Below are 19030 nucleotides of genomic sequence, written 5' to 3' on the forward strand. Positions count from 1 at the left end.
GTGTCTGACATATTCTAGGAATACAATAAATATCTTTGATTTGTTTTTGCAGTATTGAGGTTTGAACCCAGGCCCTTATACATGCTAGACAAACAAGTACTTTAACAACAAATCACATCCCCAGCCTACCCAGAAATATTTTTGAGCAAGTAAATTGTATGCTCATTTGCATTTATATTTGATCTTTCAGGTAAATATAGAAAATCATCCTAATAACTGTAATATGAAGAACTAAATGCAGTTGTAATCTTGTGTTGCTCAGGGCTTCCTAAAGCTGTCTGGAAAATGTCTCCTGCTAGGACTTACATTATCTCTTCTTTATTTAATGGAGACTTTGAAAAGCCTTTCAGAATTTTTTTTTTTTTTTTGGAAGGAAAGAAACTAAATCAGTGAAACTAATACTTATCCGTAGGTGTATATAATTTTCTATATGATAAAGTGAAACAGTCTTGCCTCAAAAATATTCTCATCTGAATTTAAGTGACATGTTAACACTTTGTGTTTACAAACAGGTTCATCCTAAATTCCACTATAAACAGGCTCATGACCCAGGCACAGACACTTCTTGTGTGGCTTTTTCCTATGATGGTAATGTCCTTGCCTCTCGTGGAGGTAAGTTTAAAAACTTTCTTTTTGATGTGTTTCTACATATAAAATGATGATATTTAACTCTTTAAAGAAGTCGTGCTAATATCCTAGCACTTAGTAAAGTTAGCTATGCTTTTTGTTAATGTACCTGTACTAGTATGTTTTTTTCCCATTAAAATCCATTTTTAACTTGGCAACATTGTTTGTATTAGAAGTTATCAAGTAAAATTTAGAAAGCATATTTCTTTGCTTAAGAGTTTGATGCCGCCATGGATGAGGTTTGCCCCTGCCCTCAGAATTTAGTAGATGATCTCCTATATTCTTTCCTTCTTATGCCATTTTATAATTCTGTCTCTAGTGTTTCAGAATCCTTGTTGACCAATGATTTTTTTACAGTTCAAATACTACCTTAATTCAGTTAAAAAAAATGTTTACCTAGATGTTATTTTTCAAATAATTCTAGATGGTCATATTTTAAATATGGTTGGATATAGGTTTTTTCCCTAATTTTTTGCTACATCTTTCTCACATGGATAAGGCTTCTTTAATAGAAGGAAAAGGATAAAAGTGGAGGCAGGTTTAGGAGCTCTGCATTTTGGCTGAAAATTTCTTGTAGGCCCGTTTGTGGAAAGAGAAAAGAAAATAGTGCACAGGGTAGTCAGTTTGGAGCCATGTTACACATGACCTTAAATATCACATAAAGGATTTAGTGCACATTCTGTAGGCCAAAGAAGGATCTACATTTTGCATGGACAAATCTCACAGTGTTAAGTTTATTTTTTTCATCTATTCTCATAACTATTATATATTTTGAGCACCTGCTGTGAACATTATTCTAGATTCTGTGTATAGACTATGAATATCATAGACAGGGTCCCTTTCCTGACAGAATTTATGATGTAGTACATAGGGTAGTGAAAGTGAGGAGAGGTGAAGAGACCTAGCACCATTTTCCCCTGTTTAATGAGTCCATGCCCTTTTACTCTTGGAAGCTCCATTCAGATTCTCTTTCCTCTCAGGAAGCCTTATCTATTGTATACAAACTATCTTTACTTGCATACTTAATAAATCAAAACACATGTACATATAATTTTCTCTTTATAGTACACATAGCAAGTATGGATCTATATAAAATATGTATTTTGTTTCATCAATTCTAGCCTGCTACTTGAGTTCTGAGATGACTTCTAATTAAAGCTACATATATTCTTTACTCAAAACCATTGGTTCTTATTTAAACAGCGTGTCTGAATCCCCCAGAAAGATTTTCCAAATGCTAAAATACCACATAGAAGTTGTCACATTCTTTAGGGTGGTGTGCTCAAATTTCTGAGTTAGATTTGGGGGAGATGAAGGGAAAAAAGAGGGTATTATAACTTGAAAATTCCTCCCAGCTTATTCTAAAACAGGTGAGCCTTCATCCACTTGATAAGTACTGTCTTAGAAGTATAGGTCTAACTCTATTTCAGTCAAAGCCATTTTGGTGACGATTCTTAACTCCCCCTTCCATCCTGTAATAGCTACTGGATAACTTAATTGACCAATACCACATATGCTATATTCCATCATTTTATTCCTGGATTTATAGGAAATGACAGATGGAAGTCTATTCAGCAGAGTTCCAAAGGTGTTACCTGGTGTTACTAGGTGCTCCTACTAGTTCCAGAACCTTCTGGGTTCACTGGAATTAAATGCAGATTAATGCTTTCATATTGTTTGATAATTGTAAGAATATATTATTTTTTAATGCTAAAAGTAATAAGGTAACATTCCAAAGGTAAGTCTGATTACAAAGTTCTTTCAGTACAAGCAGGCTCTGAGTCTAACAATTGGGGATTCGTGTACCTACCAGAATTTTGGATTTTAAACAAAGGGTCCCTGGGGAGAGAAAGAGGGTTTTTTATTGAGCTCTCTACTCACCTGACTTGCACCTGATCCTGATTCCTTATTGGACCTAAAGGGATGAGGCAGGCCTTAGCTGTAAGCACTGCAGAGCAAGAACAGCAAAGACATTATTTTGAAGAATTTGACTTTTGTTCTGGTCAGGAATTTGTTAGTAACTCTATAGAAACATAAAAAATGATTCTTAAAAGAATATTCATTACTCTTTAAATTGCCTGAGAAAGCAGTACTCCCCAGCAAAGTGAAGAATGATAGCCACAGGTAGAATTACATGGGAGGGCAGGGAATAACATGGCTCATTCTCATTAATGTTAATGGATAGTTCTGCCCACATACTAGTGGGGGGGAAAGAATCTGTTGTAAATTGAACTATTTTCAGTACTGAAATTGATATCTTCCCAAGTCAGGTTATGCTCAAACATTCCGTGGGGAACTACCATCTGCTCTAAAATTCATGCTTTAGAGTTCTTCTAGCATACAGATGCTACATCAATCTCGAAAGTAATTTCTATAAAGCTGACTCATTATCATGTAACTTTTTATTGTTCGTGCAACTATTACTGCTTTTAAACTTTCTTAACAGTTAAGAAAGTAAAATATGTCTATATGGCTTCTCTTTCTATCTTTCCTCCTTCCTTCTGTTCTTATTCTTCCTTTCTTACACTTATACACTGAGTTCAGATCTTAACTTTGAAATGACTCCTTTTTGTGAAATTCACCTTTTTCTTATTTTTTTCTTCCCCATTTCTCTATCAGGTGATGATACATTAAAATTATGGGATGTCCGACAATTTAATAAGCCACTTTTTTCAGCCTTGGGTCTTCCCACCATGTTCCCAATGTAAGTAATTTGGTTGGCATAGGACAATGGAAAAGAAATTTCTTTATCATAATGTTAATTTATATCATGTCTTTTAGCTCTTCTAGAAAAGGGACTTGAAAGAATGATTGAAAATTGTTTTGTGAAAGATGCATTTTATTTTATTTTTCATTTTGTACATTCTTCAGATTAAAAGTTTTTTTGAAGTTAAATGACATGTGTGCTCCTGTGTATATTTGTATATATGTTGTGTGCACACACAATTCCCTCAGTTATTCAAATTGTCTTGCTCTGGGTAACTGAATACTATTACTTCTACTAAGTTGGCAACTGGAACTTTTGAAGATTTTGTGAGGCAGCTAAGGTGGATTTTAACCTCCAAGTCCTTAATTGGTAGCTAGGCAATGTTTCTATGTTGGTAGAAATGAAAGTTCATATTCATGATAAATAATGATCTACAGGGAGAGTATGAAAGTAATCAAACAGAGGAAGCTGTGTAACAGTAAAGACCAGCTCTAACATGCTCCACTGCCCCTGCATCAGCTGTGAAACCAGATCAAGAAATAGACATGACTTTATAGTGAATGTGAATTTTGGAGCTGTAATGCCTGCTACCAGTAATACTCAATACATGAATTCTTTGGACCAGGTCTTAGATTATTATTCACAGTCAGGTGACCAGACCTCTGATAATAAAAGCCATTGAATCAGTGTCATCAATCATCCATTAGCTTCAGCAGTGCAACCTACTCTTTAGGTGCTGGACTTATGTAACTGAAGTGATTTAGAGATGATGGCAGTGGTGGTGATAATAGAAAATAGTACCAAGAAAAAAAAAAAGCCTAAATACTTAGACATTAGTCACATATGTCTGTCTGTAGACACTCTCAAAGTCTACATTGAGTTTTTCCCACATTTCCTTGTACAACAACATATAATATAGAAGTTGAGAGCGTAGGTTCTGAAGTCAGACTGCCTGTGTTTGAATCCCATCTGTACCATTTCCTTGTGTGATCACGGACAAGGTTTACTTAACCTCTCTACCTTAGTTTCCTCATCTACAGTGGTGATAATATCTACCTCATAGGGTTATTATGAAGATGCAGGAGGAGTTAGCTCTTTTTACAATGATGTTTATGTTTTATTTAATTCACTAATTGCTGTACTGTTATAGGGGTCATCAGCTTATACTTATGAACTCTTTTTGTTTTTAGGACTGACTGCTGTTTTAGTCCAGATGATAAACTCATAGTCACCGGTACCTCTGTTCAAAGGGGATGTGGCAGTGGCAAACTCGTTTTCTTTGAGCGCAGGACTTTCCAAAGAGTGTATGAAATAGACATCACTGATGCGGTATGTGTCTTTTTCTCCACAGCCTTGAGAAGGAACTGAAGTTTGCATGTTAGCTATCTTTTGTTTTGATTTATTTTTAAAAATAGAACATAAACACTGGCCCTTACCACATAGTGGTAGCTGCTTTTTTCTGCAACACAGGAATCATCAGTACATTGTAGATTGGCTGATCTATCCTATCCCTTTCCCTGCTCCAGTTTTCGTATGGGTCCAGACTTCAGTCAGAATTTCAGCTGGGCCTGGGTCATTTCCCTTTCTGTGCCAACTAAATTGAGGAGGGAAGAAGCCGATAGTCACGGAGTATATACAGAAAGGAACATGCCACAACGTGCATGTTAGGAAAGATCCAGAGATTGTGGACAAGTGTGAAAGGTTATGCCCTCAGAGAGTGATGACATTTGTCATTATTTCCTAAACCCAAACTTTGACAGAATTCTGCTTGCCAGAGTTGTGGTCATTAAGATAAGGCTTCACTTCCACTGAACTTATTTGCTGTCCAATTATTGGGAAGCTTAAAAAGTTTCAGATTTAACTTCTATATCTTTAAAAAAAATCCAGAATCTTTTACTTACTTTACACATTTATATGAACTCTAAAATGCCAACATTCACTCACTCATTCCATCATGGCCTGAGATTGGTGCCACACATAATGTAATAATAGTGGAGATTCCCAGAGGAAAAGTTGAATTCTCTTAGAGTGAGTATTATCATTTAAATGGGAAAGCAAATCATTCTAATTTTCTGAGTATGAAATGGGCCAATTAATGCCTGTGTAAAATTTCTTTGGCTCATTGTCAAAAGCTTTAGTAATGTCCTCTATCTTAAACACTACTCTTATGTAGTTTCTCCAGTTGTTTCAGCTCTTTGTAAATAGCTGAGATATATTATGCACTTAAGGATTCAGACAGTTGAACAATGGTTTTTAAATCATCAGTAAAAACCTCTTGTCTCTAATGTTCTAGTATTACTATGGAGTCTTAATTTGTAGACCCCAAATTTGAAATCATGGTAGTTTGAGTATTATAGAAAATGTAAAGTAACAATAAAATGAATTTTGGATGGTTACTCAAGTTTTATAGATTCTAATCTCATGACATAATTTGAAATTTGCCAGCACTTATAATACTTTTCTGGGGTGCGTCCAGGAGCCAACTAAAACACTAGAATCAAAGAAAAATAATTGACTTCATCAACTTTAATCTCAAAAAGTAAGATTATTATAATTGTTTGCTCCATAAGTAAGCTGTGTTCTGCTATGCCTCTCCATGACTGTACATTTCAGTATGATTCTTGCATTTGAAATCATAATTTAAGTTGAAATGTAAATAAATTAAGAAATGTAGAAGTATGATTGCATTTTTAACCATATGCTGAACTTCTGTAGTTTCAGGAGGAACATGCTATTTGCTGGAAAAAAACAATGTCTCATAATATGACAAAAGTTGCTTTTCTAGCTGGATATTGTTCTCCATAGTGCTTACCACCACCTCATGTATTGTATAGTTGTTGTTGTTGTTGTTATTATTATTGTTGTTATTATTATTATTATTTCTGTCTGCTTCTGCTAGGATAATATAAGTAGCATAAGAGCAAAAACATGTTTTGTTCACTGTGGTGTCCTCAGTGCTTAGAACAGTGCCTGTTCTAAGATAGCATTTAATATTTAGTGAACAAGTAGGTATTCTACTTGAGGAGTGCAAATAATGCATATTGTAGAATATCAGTGTGCCACTGGGGCGGTGAATAAGGTAAGGGAGAGGTATTTATACTTGGAAAGATAAACTGGCACACCAAATACCATAATATGAAATTATTTTATCTTGTGGTGTGTTTTTAAAGCATAGAATGACAACACATTTAGGCATAGGTTTTGGAACAGTTAACTCTTACTAAAATGAAAAAAATAGATTTATAAGATTTGGTGAGCATTTCTCTCTCTGAAGGTTGGGGTTTTAACTTGGGAAACTGGGTGAATGTTTCTCAAAATAAAAAATATATCTATAGAAAATAAAGCAGATTTTGGAAGAAAGATAGTGAGCTCTGTTGTTGATATATGTTGAACTTGTAGTGCTTATAGGACTTTTGGGTATAGATGCTTGGTAGCCAGATGAGCAAATGAGTTTGGTGCTTAAGAGAAAAAAAATACAGTTTTAGGGGAAGCATTTATAGTTTACAGTTTCAATATTAGTTGCTGATGAGTTTGACTGAGGATAGGACATAGAGGATAGAAAAGATGAGCCCGTAGAATCTAAGGGATGAGCAAATAAAAAGAAACTAACAAAGGAAAAGTTTCATTAAATATAGTTACTATATACTGGGTCATCTTAGAAAAATCAGGAAACAGATTTTGAAATCCATTCAAATACGTAGATGAAGAGAAAACTCCAAATAGAGATAAAAACCACACACCTTAGAGGGGCCTTTACATCACTGGTTTAGTTGTGGTATTTTGCGGGTTGGGGTGTTGTTAACATCAGACTGTCCTGCTTTCAATTTAAATGTATAATGTAGGTTAAAGGGGCTTTAAGCTCCCCCTTTGACCTATTGTCTTAAGTTTTAAATCTTCTTGGATTGTAGAAGAAACTAATGTATTTCTCAGAATGGGTGAAGTGTGGGCACATTGGTGAATGTGCAAACCACTCCACCAACCCTATTCTATTATATTTTTTCATTAAAAACCAAATAGTTATTGTTCTTTTAGTGATACCAAATATGCATAATTGTTTTTGAGTTTTGATTTGCACAAAGGCAGCCTCCCATGTTCTTAGCTTGGTAGTATAATCAGTTGACTAGGCTCAGGCAGGGTGGTTCCATGTTCAGTCACCTTAATAAAGGACAAGTGGTTGTATTCTTCTCTCATGCTCTTCTAAAACAGAATAAATCCTTAGATAATTATATTCTAGGACACCAAGTTTAAATCATTATATATAGGAATCAAAAATAGTTTTCAGTCAGAAGATGTTAGTTTATGCAACTGATCTTATTAGTTTTTTAAAAATCCTATAATCTTCACCAAAAATAGCTTATAAAATATAGCAAGTGCATGTTTCATATGTATTTTGAAACAAAAGTTTTAAAAGGCACTTGTTTTAACTCTATGATTTGTCGTAGTCTGAAAATTTTCCTTTCTCTAGTGTAGAGACTCAACTCCTTCACTAGAAGAATGGTAATATTTAACTTTTACTATCATCATAGGGATGCTTATACACCTTTTACACTTGTCTCAATTATTTTTAAAAGCTACCTTTGTAGTTCAGTTGTGTTTCTTCAAGCCCACACACATATTCCTTATTTATTACCCAATTCTTTGTGATTTGAGTAATATGGTTGGCCTCTTTTCTAAGGTGAATTTTAGGATATAACTCAAATTTTGAGTTTTACAAGCTCACTCTTGTTTTTTTATAGTTGGGACCTTTTGCTTTTATAATGTTGTTTGAAAGGCTTTCATTACTTTTGTGTAATAAGAGCATAGGCAAAGAAGAATGGATAAAATAGAATTAGGAGATGACGTAACAATTTTAGAAAAAGAATTATGTTTAGAATAAACCACAAAAATTTTTAACCTTTTCTAAAACTTATTTATGGAAATGCTCAAAAATAACAAAAGCATTATTGACCTAGTAATTTGTTTTGGGGTACTGGGGATTTAACTCAAGGGTACTCAATCACTGAGCCACATCCACAGTGTATTTTGTATTTTATTTAGAGACAGGGTCTCACTGAGTTGCTTTAGTGCCTCACTTTTGCTGAGGCTGGCTTTGAACTCACTATCCTCCTGCCTCCATCTCCCGAGCTGCTGGAATTACAGGCATGCACCACTGTGCCCAGCCTTAACTTAGTAATTTTTATTCAAACTGAATTTGTGGTAAAATGACTAATAGCACTTTCTCTAAAAATATAAACCAAAATGACCTGCTTTATTCATTGTAGAAATCTATTGCCACTTAACACTTTTTAAACCTAAGCCTGATTAATAAAGTTGTTTTGACCTGGTGTTGTTTTAAGGTGGTGGCCTCTTCACTTCATTCCCTTTGGCAGTAATTTGACAGATAAGAGGCGTGTCTAATTGTTAGGTGCATTTAATGAGTTTGAAGGCAGTGGTTGTCTTTATAAAGCTAAGTCTAGTTGGAGAAAATATATTTTCTGGACCTGTCTTCCTGGAACTGTATCAGTTTTCTTCCTGACCATCAAAGGCAGGAAAATGGGGGAAAAAAGCGACTTTTCTATTTGTTATTTTTTTCTTCTGTTAAAAGATAGGAAGAACTTTAAACTTTTCTACAGTGAGATTTGAGATTTACTTATTTACCCACTTAAGTTACTATATGTTTTATTACTTTCCCTTATTTTCAGAGTATTGGTAGAAATATACATAATTATTGTTAAAACTATGTTAAGTCAAAGTTCATATACTTAAACAAAAGGAAGGCAAAGTTTTTTGTATGACCCATTTGTCTGATTATAGAGACGGTTTACTATATTTACTGAGGAAAAATAAAGTCCATATTGTATTTAAAACAAAAAGATTTCTTTTAAAAATCAAATATTTTCCATGAAAATACTGTTTCCTTCCTTAACCACGGGAAGTTTTGATGAGAATTTGACATAACATTACTTTTCTTCACCTTGCAATATTTGGTTCTTCATATACATATTTCAATGAAAACTATATCAGATTAACTTTTTGTATATTAATTGTATTTTTTATTATAATTAATACACACATATAAAAAGATGACAAAGATAAAGATCATGAAAAAAATATAATATCTAATTCTACTACCCATATTATTCCTAATATGACATTTGAATTAATCAATTTTAATGTTCAAGAAAATTGATATATGTGCGTAAAATGACATGTAGCATAAAATGAAAGTGTTGCACTTAAATATATTTAACATGTAATTATGTATAACATAGTTTTACCACTCTTATTTCACATAAAAGTTTGTATTTTATTAAGAGAATATTAATATTTTAAATTCAAAGAGATTGAGGAGAAAGATACATGGATATAAACAAGGCTATGACATTATTTGACCATACAGCTAGCTATTTATCTTAATTTATAAATATAAAGAAACATCCTGACCATTCAGACCATAGTCATGCTCTTTCAATTATATCTATGTAGGAGAGCAGAAGAATAATTCAAATTAATGGGTATTCCAAAAGTCCCGAGAATTGGCTTTGGAATACATATTTGTTCTTACATTTGAATATAGATATATCAGATTTGGGAATTCACTTCAAACAAACTACTGAACCTATTCCTGTGAAAGCTTGACCCTGAAGGAGCTGAGGAAATCATCTGTTCTTCTGTTTTGGGAACACACTAATCATCTTATTAATATAAAGTCCTAGTTCAGGTAGAATTACACATTTTCTGTAAATGTAGGATTCAAGCAATGTTTTTGCTTAGTCAGAATCACACAAGGAATTACATAGAGACAACTTGAGCTATCAGCAATGGAAATGCCAACTGAAAGTAAACTCAAAAGGCTGTATTTTGAATTTTCTGCCTTCTAAAATACAGTGAAACCTTCTTAATGCAAAACATAGAAGATGGAAGAATGGGTTTTGAATTAACTAGCTTTCCATTATCTGATTTTTATTATGAAGCAACCAGGCAGCTGATTGACTAGAAAATATCAGTTGCTTTGAATTTTGTATTATTTTGAGTAAAATGATATCAGCTTAATGAAATTTTACTGTAATTCACTCTTTTGGGAGTATTAAACAATGCAGATCCTAAAGATAACCTTATCCTTGTATTTGTACTTCATGAAATGTTTGCCCACGCTAAGTGGTAGGACAGTAGACTTAACTTGGGTGTGTGGAGCATTTGCTCTTTGAGAACAGAAAGGCAAGGTATGAGAACAGTGGTTATTGCCTGGTCTTCTAAGATATGTGAGGGTTTGATAGGGAACCTGGGAGAAAGATGGTAGTTTTAGTGTAAATCTACCAACAGCACTGAGGTCAAGTGCTTGACCTTTTCAAAGGTCAAGTGCTTCCAGCATGGCCACTGGGGCGATGTTTCACCATCAAAAGGCACAATGGTCAGTCAGTGCTACTTTGTGTTTTTTGGTGTTATTATTGTTGTTTGTTTGTTTTAGTTACTGAAGAAAAGAGGTGAAACAACCTTGCAGTTTTGCTGCCTTCATAATTTGGAATAGTAGGCCACCATGAAGACATCAAACACTTTCTTTCTTCTTTTTTAACTTTTTTTTTTTTATATATATACTGGGGATTGAATTTAGGGGTACTCGACCACTGAGTCACATCCCCGTCCCTATTTTGTATTTTATTTATTTTTGTGGTGTTGGGGATTGAACCCAGGGCCTATGCATGCAAGGCAAGCACTCTACCAACTGAGCTATCTCCCCAGCCCACCAAACGCTTTCTTGAGTTCTCCTGAAATAAGCATCATACATGCATGATTTAAACTTAATTGGAACTCGGCTCAAGTCACCTGCTAAGTTAGCCTCACAATGTCCAAGAGGAGCTGATGTCACTAAGACCTGATGAAATTACTTCCTGTAATCATTGTACCTAAAGGTACCATTCTGTGGAGGTTCCAGGACAATATTACTAAGGATTTGAGGAATATAGTTTATTGCTCATCTGTAGGCACATGAGAATAAAGGAGGGGGGAAAATACCTACTGATTTCCTTGTTATTAAGCTATTAAAATCTGCCTTATAAAGTTTTGAGATGTTCTATGTAGGGGAAAAGAAACTAACTTAGTGTTCATTCTGTTTTATCCTTAAAAATAAAAAATCTTCCATAGTAAAATTGGCCTTTTTAAAATTGTACTATGTTTAAATTGTACTATATTCTATGATTTTTTAAAACACATGAATAGATTGGTGTCATCACCATCAACACAATGAAGATGCAGAACAGTTCTGTTAACCCCCCAAAACTCCTCTTTTGTTATCCCTCCATAGTCACACTCACTTTTTCTAGCCCCTGCTCCTAGCCGTTCCCTGACTTCTCCATCTCTGTTGTGTTGTCTTTTCAAGAATGTCATTAAAGGTCTCATATAGTCTGTAACTTTTTTTTTTTTTTACCCCTATGCTTTCTCCTAGAAGTTGTGCACTTTTCTGTTTATGTTTAGGTCTACGACACATTTTAAGCTAATTTTTCTGTAATAGAGTAAGGTATAAGTTAAGACAGAGAAAACTAGTGTGAAGCAAGGGAGTGCCATAAAGCTATCTTTAAATTTTTGATATTTTATTCATCATAGATGTTATTATTATTAAAATAATGAAGTTTCTTATAGTAAAAGTCTGTTAATGTGAGAAATCCATGATGAATAAAATACTAACATTTTAAATAAAAATGGGATTATCAACAATGCTGTACCAACTTGTTTTGGAGTCTGAGGAAAAAGGAAAATTCAGTTGGATTGATACTATCTTTATTTAAAATTTGATATTTTATACATCATAGAGTTATTACTTTTTAAATTTCAAAAGTATTTTTTCTATGGAGGACCAGAGTTAGGGAATGATAAACTTACTTCTCTCTAGTGGTACCTCTTAATCTGGGCTTCTTCCCTGTTCTACCTGCTGCTTTTACTTTACAGAGTTAAGTAAGTATACCTTGCCTCCTGTCAAGGTTTTATAACCTCATTCAGAGGAAGAGACTGAGTGGAGTGTGTTTCCTCTGTTACCCAGAACCAATTAGAAGCATTTTTTTACACTGAAAATATTACAGTTGTAATGGAAAGTACAAAATGAAACAGTGCAAATTCCAGCACATGTGCCCAGGAGGAAGCCTGTGAGTTAGCTGCACATTTGGAGGGATATTCACATGGTAGGAAATAAAATAATGTCATTGATCCTGGGGTGAGTCACCTCTCTTACTCTGACCGTGTATTTCCTTGACTTACTATGCCACAGGTAGAGCTACTGGCTTTTGCTTAATTAGCTGCTGTTTGCTGTTAGGCGTGCTTTGCTCTCGGTGTTTTCCGGAGTCTGTCTCTTTGCCTACCTGAGAACTGACTTAACTCTCTTATATAAGAATCAGGCTTACTTTTAACAGAAGATTTTATTACCTCCCGAAAGAGTTCGCATTTAACCCCTCTACTTCACATTCTCATGTTTAGAGCCTACATCCTTGACTCTGGTCCTCATGGACTTGGAGAACAGCTGGTCAACATCCTCTATTTCCTTGAAGATTATAAGGTTGCTGTTCAGTATTCTCTTGTCTAAGTGAACTAAACTTAATCTTTCTTTTTTTTTGGTTAACATTTCCTTGTGGATCATATTTTCTCAGGACTACTATTATCTTTGATAATTTCTTCCAAGACATTTCTAAATTCTCCTGTGAACAAATTAGAGTAAGGGTCTTATTGGGCTAAAATTGGTGTGTGTGTGTGTAGACATCATATTCCTAATACTTGGTACAACACATGGCACATAGTTGATATATGGTGAAAATGTTTTTGCTGATTTTGCTTTATTATTTTATTGTAATATGTTCTTATTGGGACTTAAACTAATTGACCTATTCCCTCTCACTTTTTCTTGTTTTTGTTTCTTTTTTATAGTTTTAAAAAATTAATTTGGAATTTCAAAGAATAAATATATTTGCTTTTAGATTTGATGAAAGGAGAGCACATTTAATTTTATTTGCTTCTTTACAACTTGAGATTGATGATCATTTTTCACACTTACTAAAAATAGCTGTGTTTTGAGTTCAATGAAGGAAACTCAAATGTGCCACCCTTGCTTAAAATATTGGTAATTTAAACTCTAATGAATATAATTTGTTTTTAGTTGTTTTTTTTTTAAATATATTTTTCAGTTTTCGGTGGATACAACATCTTTATTTTTTTTATTTTTATGTGGTGCTAAGGATGGAACCCAGTGCCCCGCGCATGCCAGGCAAGCACGTTCCCACTTGAGCCACATCCCCAGCCCCTAGTTGTTATTATTAATGAATATGTTTTATAAAACATTGTGCTGTGAAGTAAAAATTATTTGTTGGGAATTTGACATTTTTTAAAAAAGTCTAATCATTATTTTTCCTTAGGAGACACATACTGATATGCTTATCACTTCATTTATTTTCTTTTTTTAAAAAAACAACTTTGTAAATTTGTCTTTTTAAACAGTAGATGCTTAATTTGCAGTTGCAATTATTTAGATTCTGTATTCAACATTCTCTTCTCTGAAATGTTTACTATAGGATTCCAGATTTTAATCCTGTATAATAAGGTATCTTTTCTTATATTCATCTCTTTGACATTTGGGAAGTTACAATGTAAAGTGAAGGGCTAATCATGTGGGGCCTTAGTTTTCATGAATAAAAGAAAGAGGACCAGAAGGAGGGCTTGTCAAGTTTCATAGTTTATGAATTTACTAGAGCATTTAGTCCCGTAACAGGCTATATCAGTAATAAGCTACTTATTGGTGTCAGTATTTCCAAGTAAATGGTTTTTACTTCAATTTCTAGTTTTTCAGAACCATTTAAATAGTCAGTGTTTCCCTTTTATTTAAACAGATACTTTTTTTCTACTTCTCTGCACAGGAATTTATGTTTTATTTAACAGGTGTTTAAACTTACCTACTTTTCCTTATATAGACACATTGGCCATGAATGGCAAAGTTGGATGAAGAATCAACCACTGGATAATATAAACCTGAGGGATGAATATACTTAACTCCTTATAAAATATCAGAGAGACATAAAAACCTGGGTTTGTAGAAGTTTAGAGATCTCAGAAAGAGACACTGTCTTTACATGATGTGTAAACATATAATACAGTAATGACGAGTGCTCCAGCGTCTGATCCCAGCATCATATGTTTTGTGCATTGATGAGCCAGGGAAAGAACTTTGTGTCTTTTAAGATTTCCTGACATATTTTTCTCTCCCAACATGAACATGATAAATGATCTTAGGTAATAAGTTTTCCAGCTGTTCTATCAGAACTCTGGCCAAACTTTCACAATTAAATATAGTGTGGGGAAGAATGAGAGCTATAATTAGCATATATCCCAGGATGGTGATTGTCCCTTCCTGGAGTGATAGATCATAGTCTAGAAGAAGGAGTTGTGAGACCCCCAAAAGGCTAAATAAAAGAATATGACATATAAAACATCTCGATCTGTACCACACTAATATAAATAACATTTTATATGTTATCTATATGGGAAGATGCAGCTTTTCCTGTGTGTTTTGGTTTTACATACTTAATTTTAAAGACTAGAGCATGCATATAGTTCTTATCTGCTAGCTAAGAATTGGATAAACTTTATGTATTTGTGCTTTGTTCATACAAATGAAGGAGTGGGGTTATTATTTTTATTCCCATCTCCAACTGTTGATAAATGGAGAAAGGGAAAGGGGCCTGAATCTGTTTAGATTGGTTTAGGAGAGATGTGCATAGGTAGTGCTTCCAAGCTTTCCCCCAACCTGGTCCCTGTGACAAATGGTAATATGTAATATACACAGATATGACTGATTTTGCTAGAAGTAACTAAGCTGAGATTCTAGTGCCCTCAGCCCTACTCATGCGGGAGGGTTCCATGTCCTGTAACCCATTCTGTGCCCACCAGTGGGAAATTTTGCTGCTTCTCAGTGGATTCCCTGAATGGGGCCTGAACAGTATGAACCTTGAAGATGACCACCCACCTATGTTGCTCATCCTATGGACTCCAGCTTCAGCTTCCTGTTTGTTTCCTGCTCCCAGACTAGCATTAATAAGAGTAATTACCAGACTTTCTTCAGTCATTACTTGTGCTTTCTTTGCCTTCATAAATTATCAAGTAACAGAATTGGAACAAACTTAACATTTAGTGTTTTGAATTAGATGAAGAAAATTATGTTTAATTTTCTTACCCAAGAGACCTTCCATTTTCTCTGAGAACTTTTTCTTGTGATGAAATTCTTTAGGCAAGTTCATCAGATACAGATGTGATTTATTTAGTGCCAAGGACAATTTACAGGTTCCAGATTTTTGCTGATTTGGTAGTTACCTTAATTTTAGAGCCTAGACTATGAGTACATAGATTTTAATAAATGCATTTTTCATGGGTTTTATGGGAATTAATTTGATAATTAGATGCCAATTTTATAAGCATAATCTATGTATCTGTATCAAATATTTATAGCAGGTGCTGAGCAATACTTCCTTGCTTGGTTTTTCTGTACTGACCTTTACATTAAAAGTCTGTGGCGTTTTTTCTTGTCACCATTGGGCTTCTGTGTTGGCTTATCAGATAGAGAATTATTTGGGACTGATATGAGAGATTTCCAGCAAGATGACAGTTGCTAAAAGTCTGGTCCATGGTGGGGCTTCCTTGGAGTTGGAGGATTGAGGAAGGGAAAAAGGCATGTGTTCAGTTACAGAAATGTCTGCCTTTAGTCTCTGGCATTCAGGGATATCTCCATGGAGATCAGGTGGGTGTTTTGAGTGTTATTTATTGGAGACAGAGTTTTACTCATCAGATTTTCTGTCTGAATTTAGAGGAAAGAGGCCAAACTCCCTGATCCACTCAGGCTGCAAAGTCATCCCAAGTTTTGGAAAAGCCAGGCTTTGAGAAGGAATGGAGGGAACAAGGACAGGACAAATATCCTGAAAAAAAATTGAAGCAATTTCCACCTAATTCTTCTATTTCCCTGGCCCAGTTTAATATAGAAAACAATTTTTCCTTCTCTACAGATTAAGTCTCATGCTTACGGAAATCTGAAGAAAGTTATTTCTCCAGTACCTTCCTGGTTTAATCTGCCTTTTTATTTGTTTTGGGCTCAAATCTTGATCTGCATTCTCAGCTTTGGAGATTGCACCCATGGTCATTCAAATATATTGGATAGTCCTAAGGATGTCCATAACTCTAAGGCTTATTTTATATAAGTCTTCTTTAATATAAGTCTACAAAATTGTGTGACATTCTACTTCACAGGCAGGTGTCAGGCTCTTTATTTGAAAAATCTAAAAATGCTTGTTCTCCCAAGAATCACTGTGTTAGCTTAACTATTCTTGTACTCTATAACAGAAACCAAACATGAAAAAAACAGATGGAGTTTGGTTTACAGTGTGGGTCAGCAGCTGGGAAGGATCAGGAAATGGTGTTTCAACATAATCATGTTTAAGGCATAAAATTATGAAGGATGTTGGGCTTCTTTTAGCATGTATAGTAGAATGAGGGTGGTGTTTGGATATGTACAATACAGACATCTAAGATGTTGTACAGGCATTGATTTCTTTTATAGTAACATTGTGAACTGGTATGCTTTTGTTTTTATGGCTTTAGTGATACTATCTACTACCCTCCACCTCAAAGTTTCTGGGGAATAAACCCAGGGCCTTATAAATGCTAAGCAAGCACTCTACCACTGAGCCACATCCCCAGCTCCCATCCCTAGCTATATTTTAATATAAGCTTGTAAAGATTTCTAAGTTAGGTGAGTTTGGAAATGATTAAAAATATCCCACCTTTCTTCTTCCCCATCTTTCAAAAGGGACCTTGCATAGTTAAGTATTTTAAGGGAATGAACCATGGAATGAGAGAAACCTTCCCATCCAAACCAGGTCCCCTATGTGTAAGTTATGTTACCTTGGAAAAGTTACCACCCAAAGCCTCAGTTTCTTTACCTATGAACTGGATGAGATTAATAATTTTGAAGTATTGTTGTGAGGGCTCAATTTCATTAAATTAAGTTTGGGAAACCTAATATTTCCCTTTCTACTATGTCCTAAAATATAAGCCCATTTCTCTCTTTGGTTTCCTCATCCTCCTTTCTTTATTTGCTTCCATGATTTCACTTAAAGTAAACCAAAAACCACAGTAATAAATTATTTGGAATTTTTTGTGGCCGTTTCACTTTTGCTAATGGGTAATTCAAAATTCCTGTATTGGAATTGTGCCACTGCTGATTGTACACAGTGCTTCTTTGTTCACAGCCCACCCCTCCCCCCTTTCTTTTGATCTCTCCAGGGAGGAGAGATCTCTGTGTTGAGCCCATTTAGTTCTTATAACTCCTTCTGACCATCTTACTTGTAGCCTCCAGCCCTGGTTATCATGTCCTAGTGGCTCTTGGAGCTCAGTACATTTTGGGCCATTTATGGTTGCTCTGTACCGCCAAGTTCTAAAGCTAAAATGAGAGTGGGCTTTGGTTTAAAGAGTAAAACTAATTTTTTATTAAAACGGAGTTCAGTTTTGGCAGCTAAAGGAAACTTCATAGTTTGGTAAGATGAAATTGATTAGTGCCAGAATAAAATGCTTTATCAATTTAATTAAACAAATCATATTAAAATCTGTAGGCTAATTTCAGAATCTACTTCTTTGCATTGCAGTGGCCTTCTACCATTTGAATCTCATGATGCAATGTGAGAGTGTTGCCTATGATCATATAGATCTGGTGTCTTGATGTTCTTCCCTGATCCTTTGACTCACATGTGCTTCCTACCTTCCATCTGCTGCATTACTCAATAAATCTGAAGATCTGAATATTTTGCCAAAGAAGCACCTCTTGAGGAACAGGATGAGGGAGTTTAGGGTGGTTGGTTGACTGAGTGATTGCACTCTAAGTATTTATAGCTCATCTGTCTTCTAATGGCTCCTTAGGCTTCTAGCAGGCACGTGTCCATTGTTGTTGAGCAAAGCCCAGTACGAATGTTTGACAAGTTAGCAGCGTGGCAGCTCTGCTTGCTTCTCAGGCCTGCTGCTGTCTCAGGGATTGTTTGGTTTGGCAGATGGCCCGCTCTCTGCTATAAGATGCATTTCCTTGACAGGACAAAGTGTGGAGCCGCATTAGCTGCAAAGTTTACAAAGGTTAGCTAAACACACACAATAAATATTAATAAACAAGAAAGGCCCACCCACCTTTGACTTTGAATTCTGTTTCTTCATTCTATGTTTTAGAATCCCTGTAGTATTTGATTAATAACCAGTCTTAGGGTAATTGAGCCTTAAGTATCCTTTGCCTAATTTAGACTGCTCACAGGCCCCTCATTGGCTACTTTGGTGACTCATTGCCACAGTGGACAGATCTCTGGAATGACTGTTTAGCTCAAGGGGTCTTATTGCCTCTCCCTGCTTTGGAATGAAAGAGGGTAAATGTGCTTCTTTGTAAAAGCTTATATGCTCACCAGTCATGTATGCCTTAAAACTCTGGAGGATCAAGGATGTGTACAGGAATAGAGGTGCAGTGCCCTTGGACTCCCTGGAAAGCAATCAGATATTGGTCTGTTGGCCTGAGCAGTTGCCTCTCTCTAACATTTACACCCTCAGCAAAGAGGGAGAGAGTAACAGTAACCTGCTGCCCCTGGAAACTGCCTATTTGGCTGGGTGTCTTGGAATTTATCAGGCCTACATTGTGGATCTTTTCCAAATCTGCACCCTGCTCAC

General features: G+C 35.0%; 1 protein-coding gene across 1 annotated transcript in view; it reads left to right on the forward strand.

Moving 5' to 3' along the window:
* Wdr70 (WD repeat domain 70) overlaps positions 1-19030 on the forward strand; it is a 299382-nt gene that overhangs the window by 247729 nt on the left and 32623 nt on the right. The window contains exons 11-13 of the mRNA XM_076857389.2: positions 513-612; positions 3247-3331; positions 4525-4663. Of these exons, the coding sequence (XP_076713504.2) occupies positions 513-612; positions 3247-3331; positions 4525-4663 (324 nt within the window). The remainder of the gene's footprint in view (positions 1-512; positions 613-3246; positions 3332-4524; positions 4664-19030) is intronic.

The sequence above is a fragment of the Callospermophilus lateralis genome, chromosome 5 (genome assembly GCF_048772815.1).
Source record: "Callospermophilus lateralis isolate mCalLat2 chromosome 5, mCalLat2.hap1, whole genome shotgun sequence".
In the NCBI taxonomy this organism is placed as follows: Eukaryota; Metazoa; Chordata; class Mammalia; order Rodentia; family Sciuridae; genus Callospermophilus; species Callospermophilus lateralis.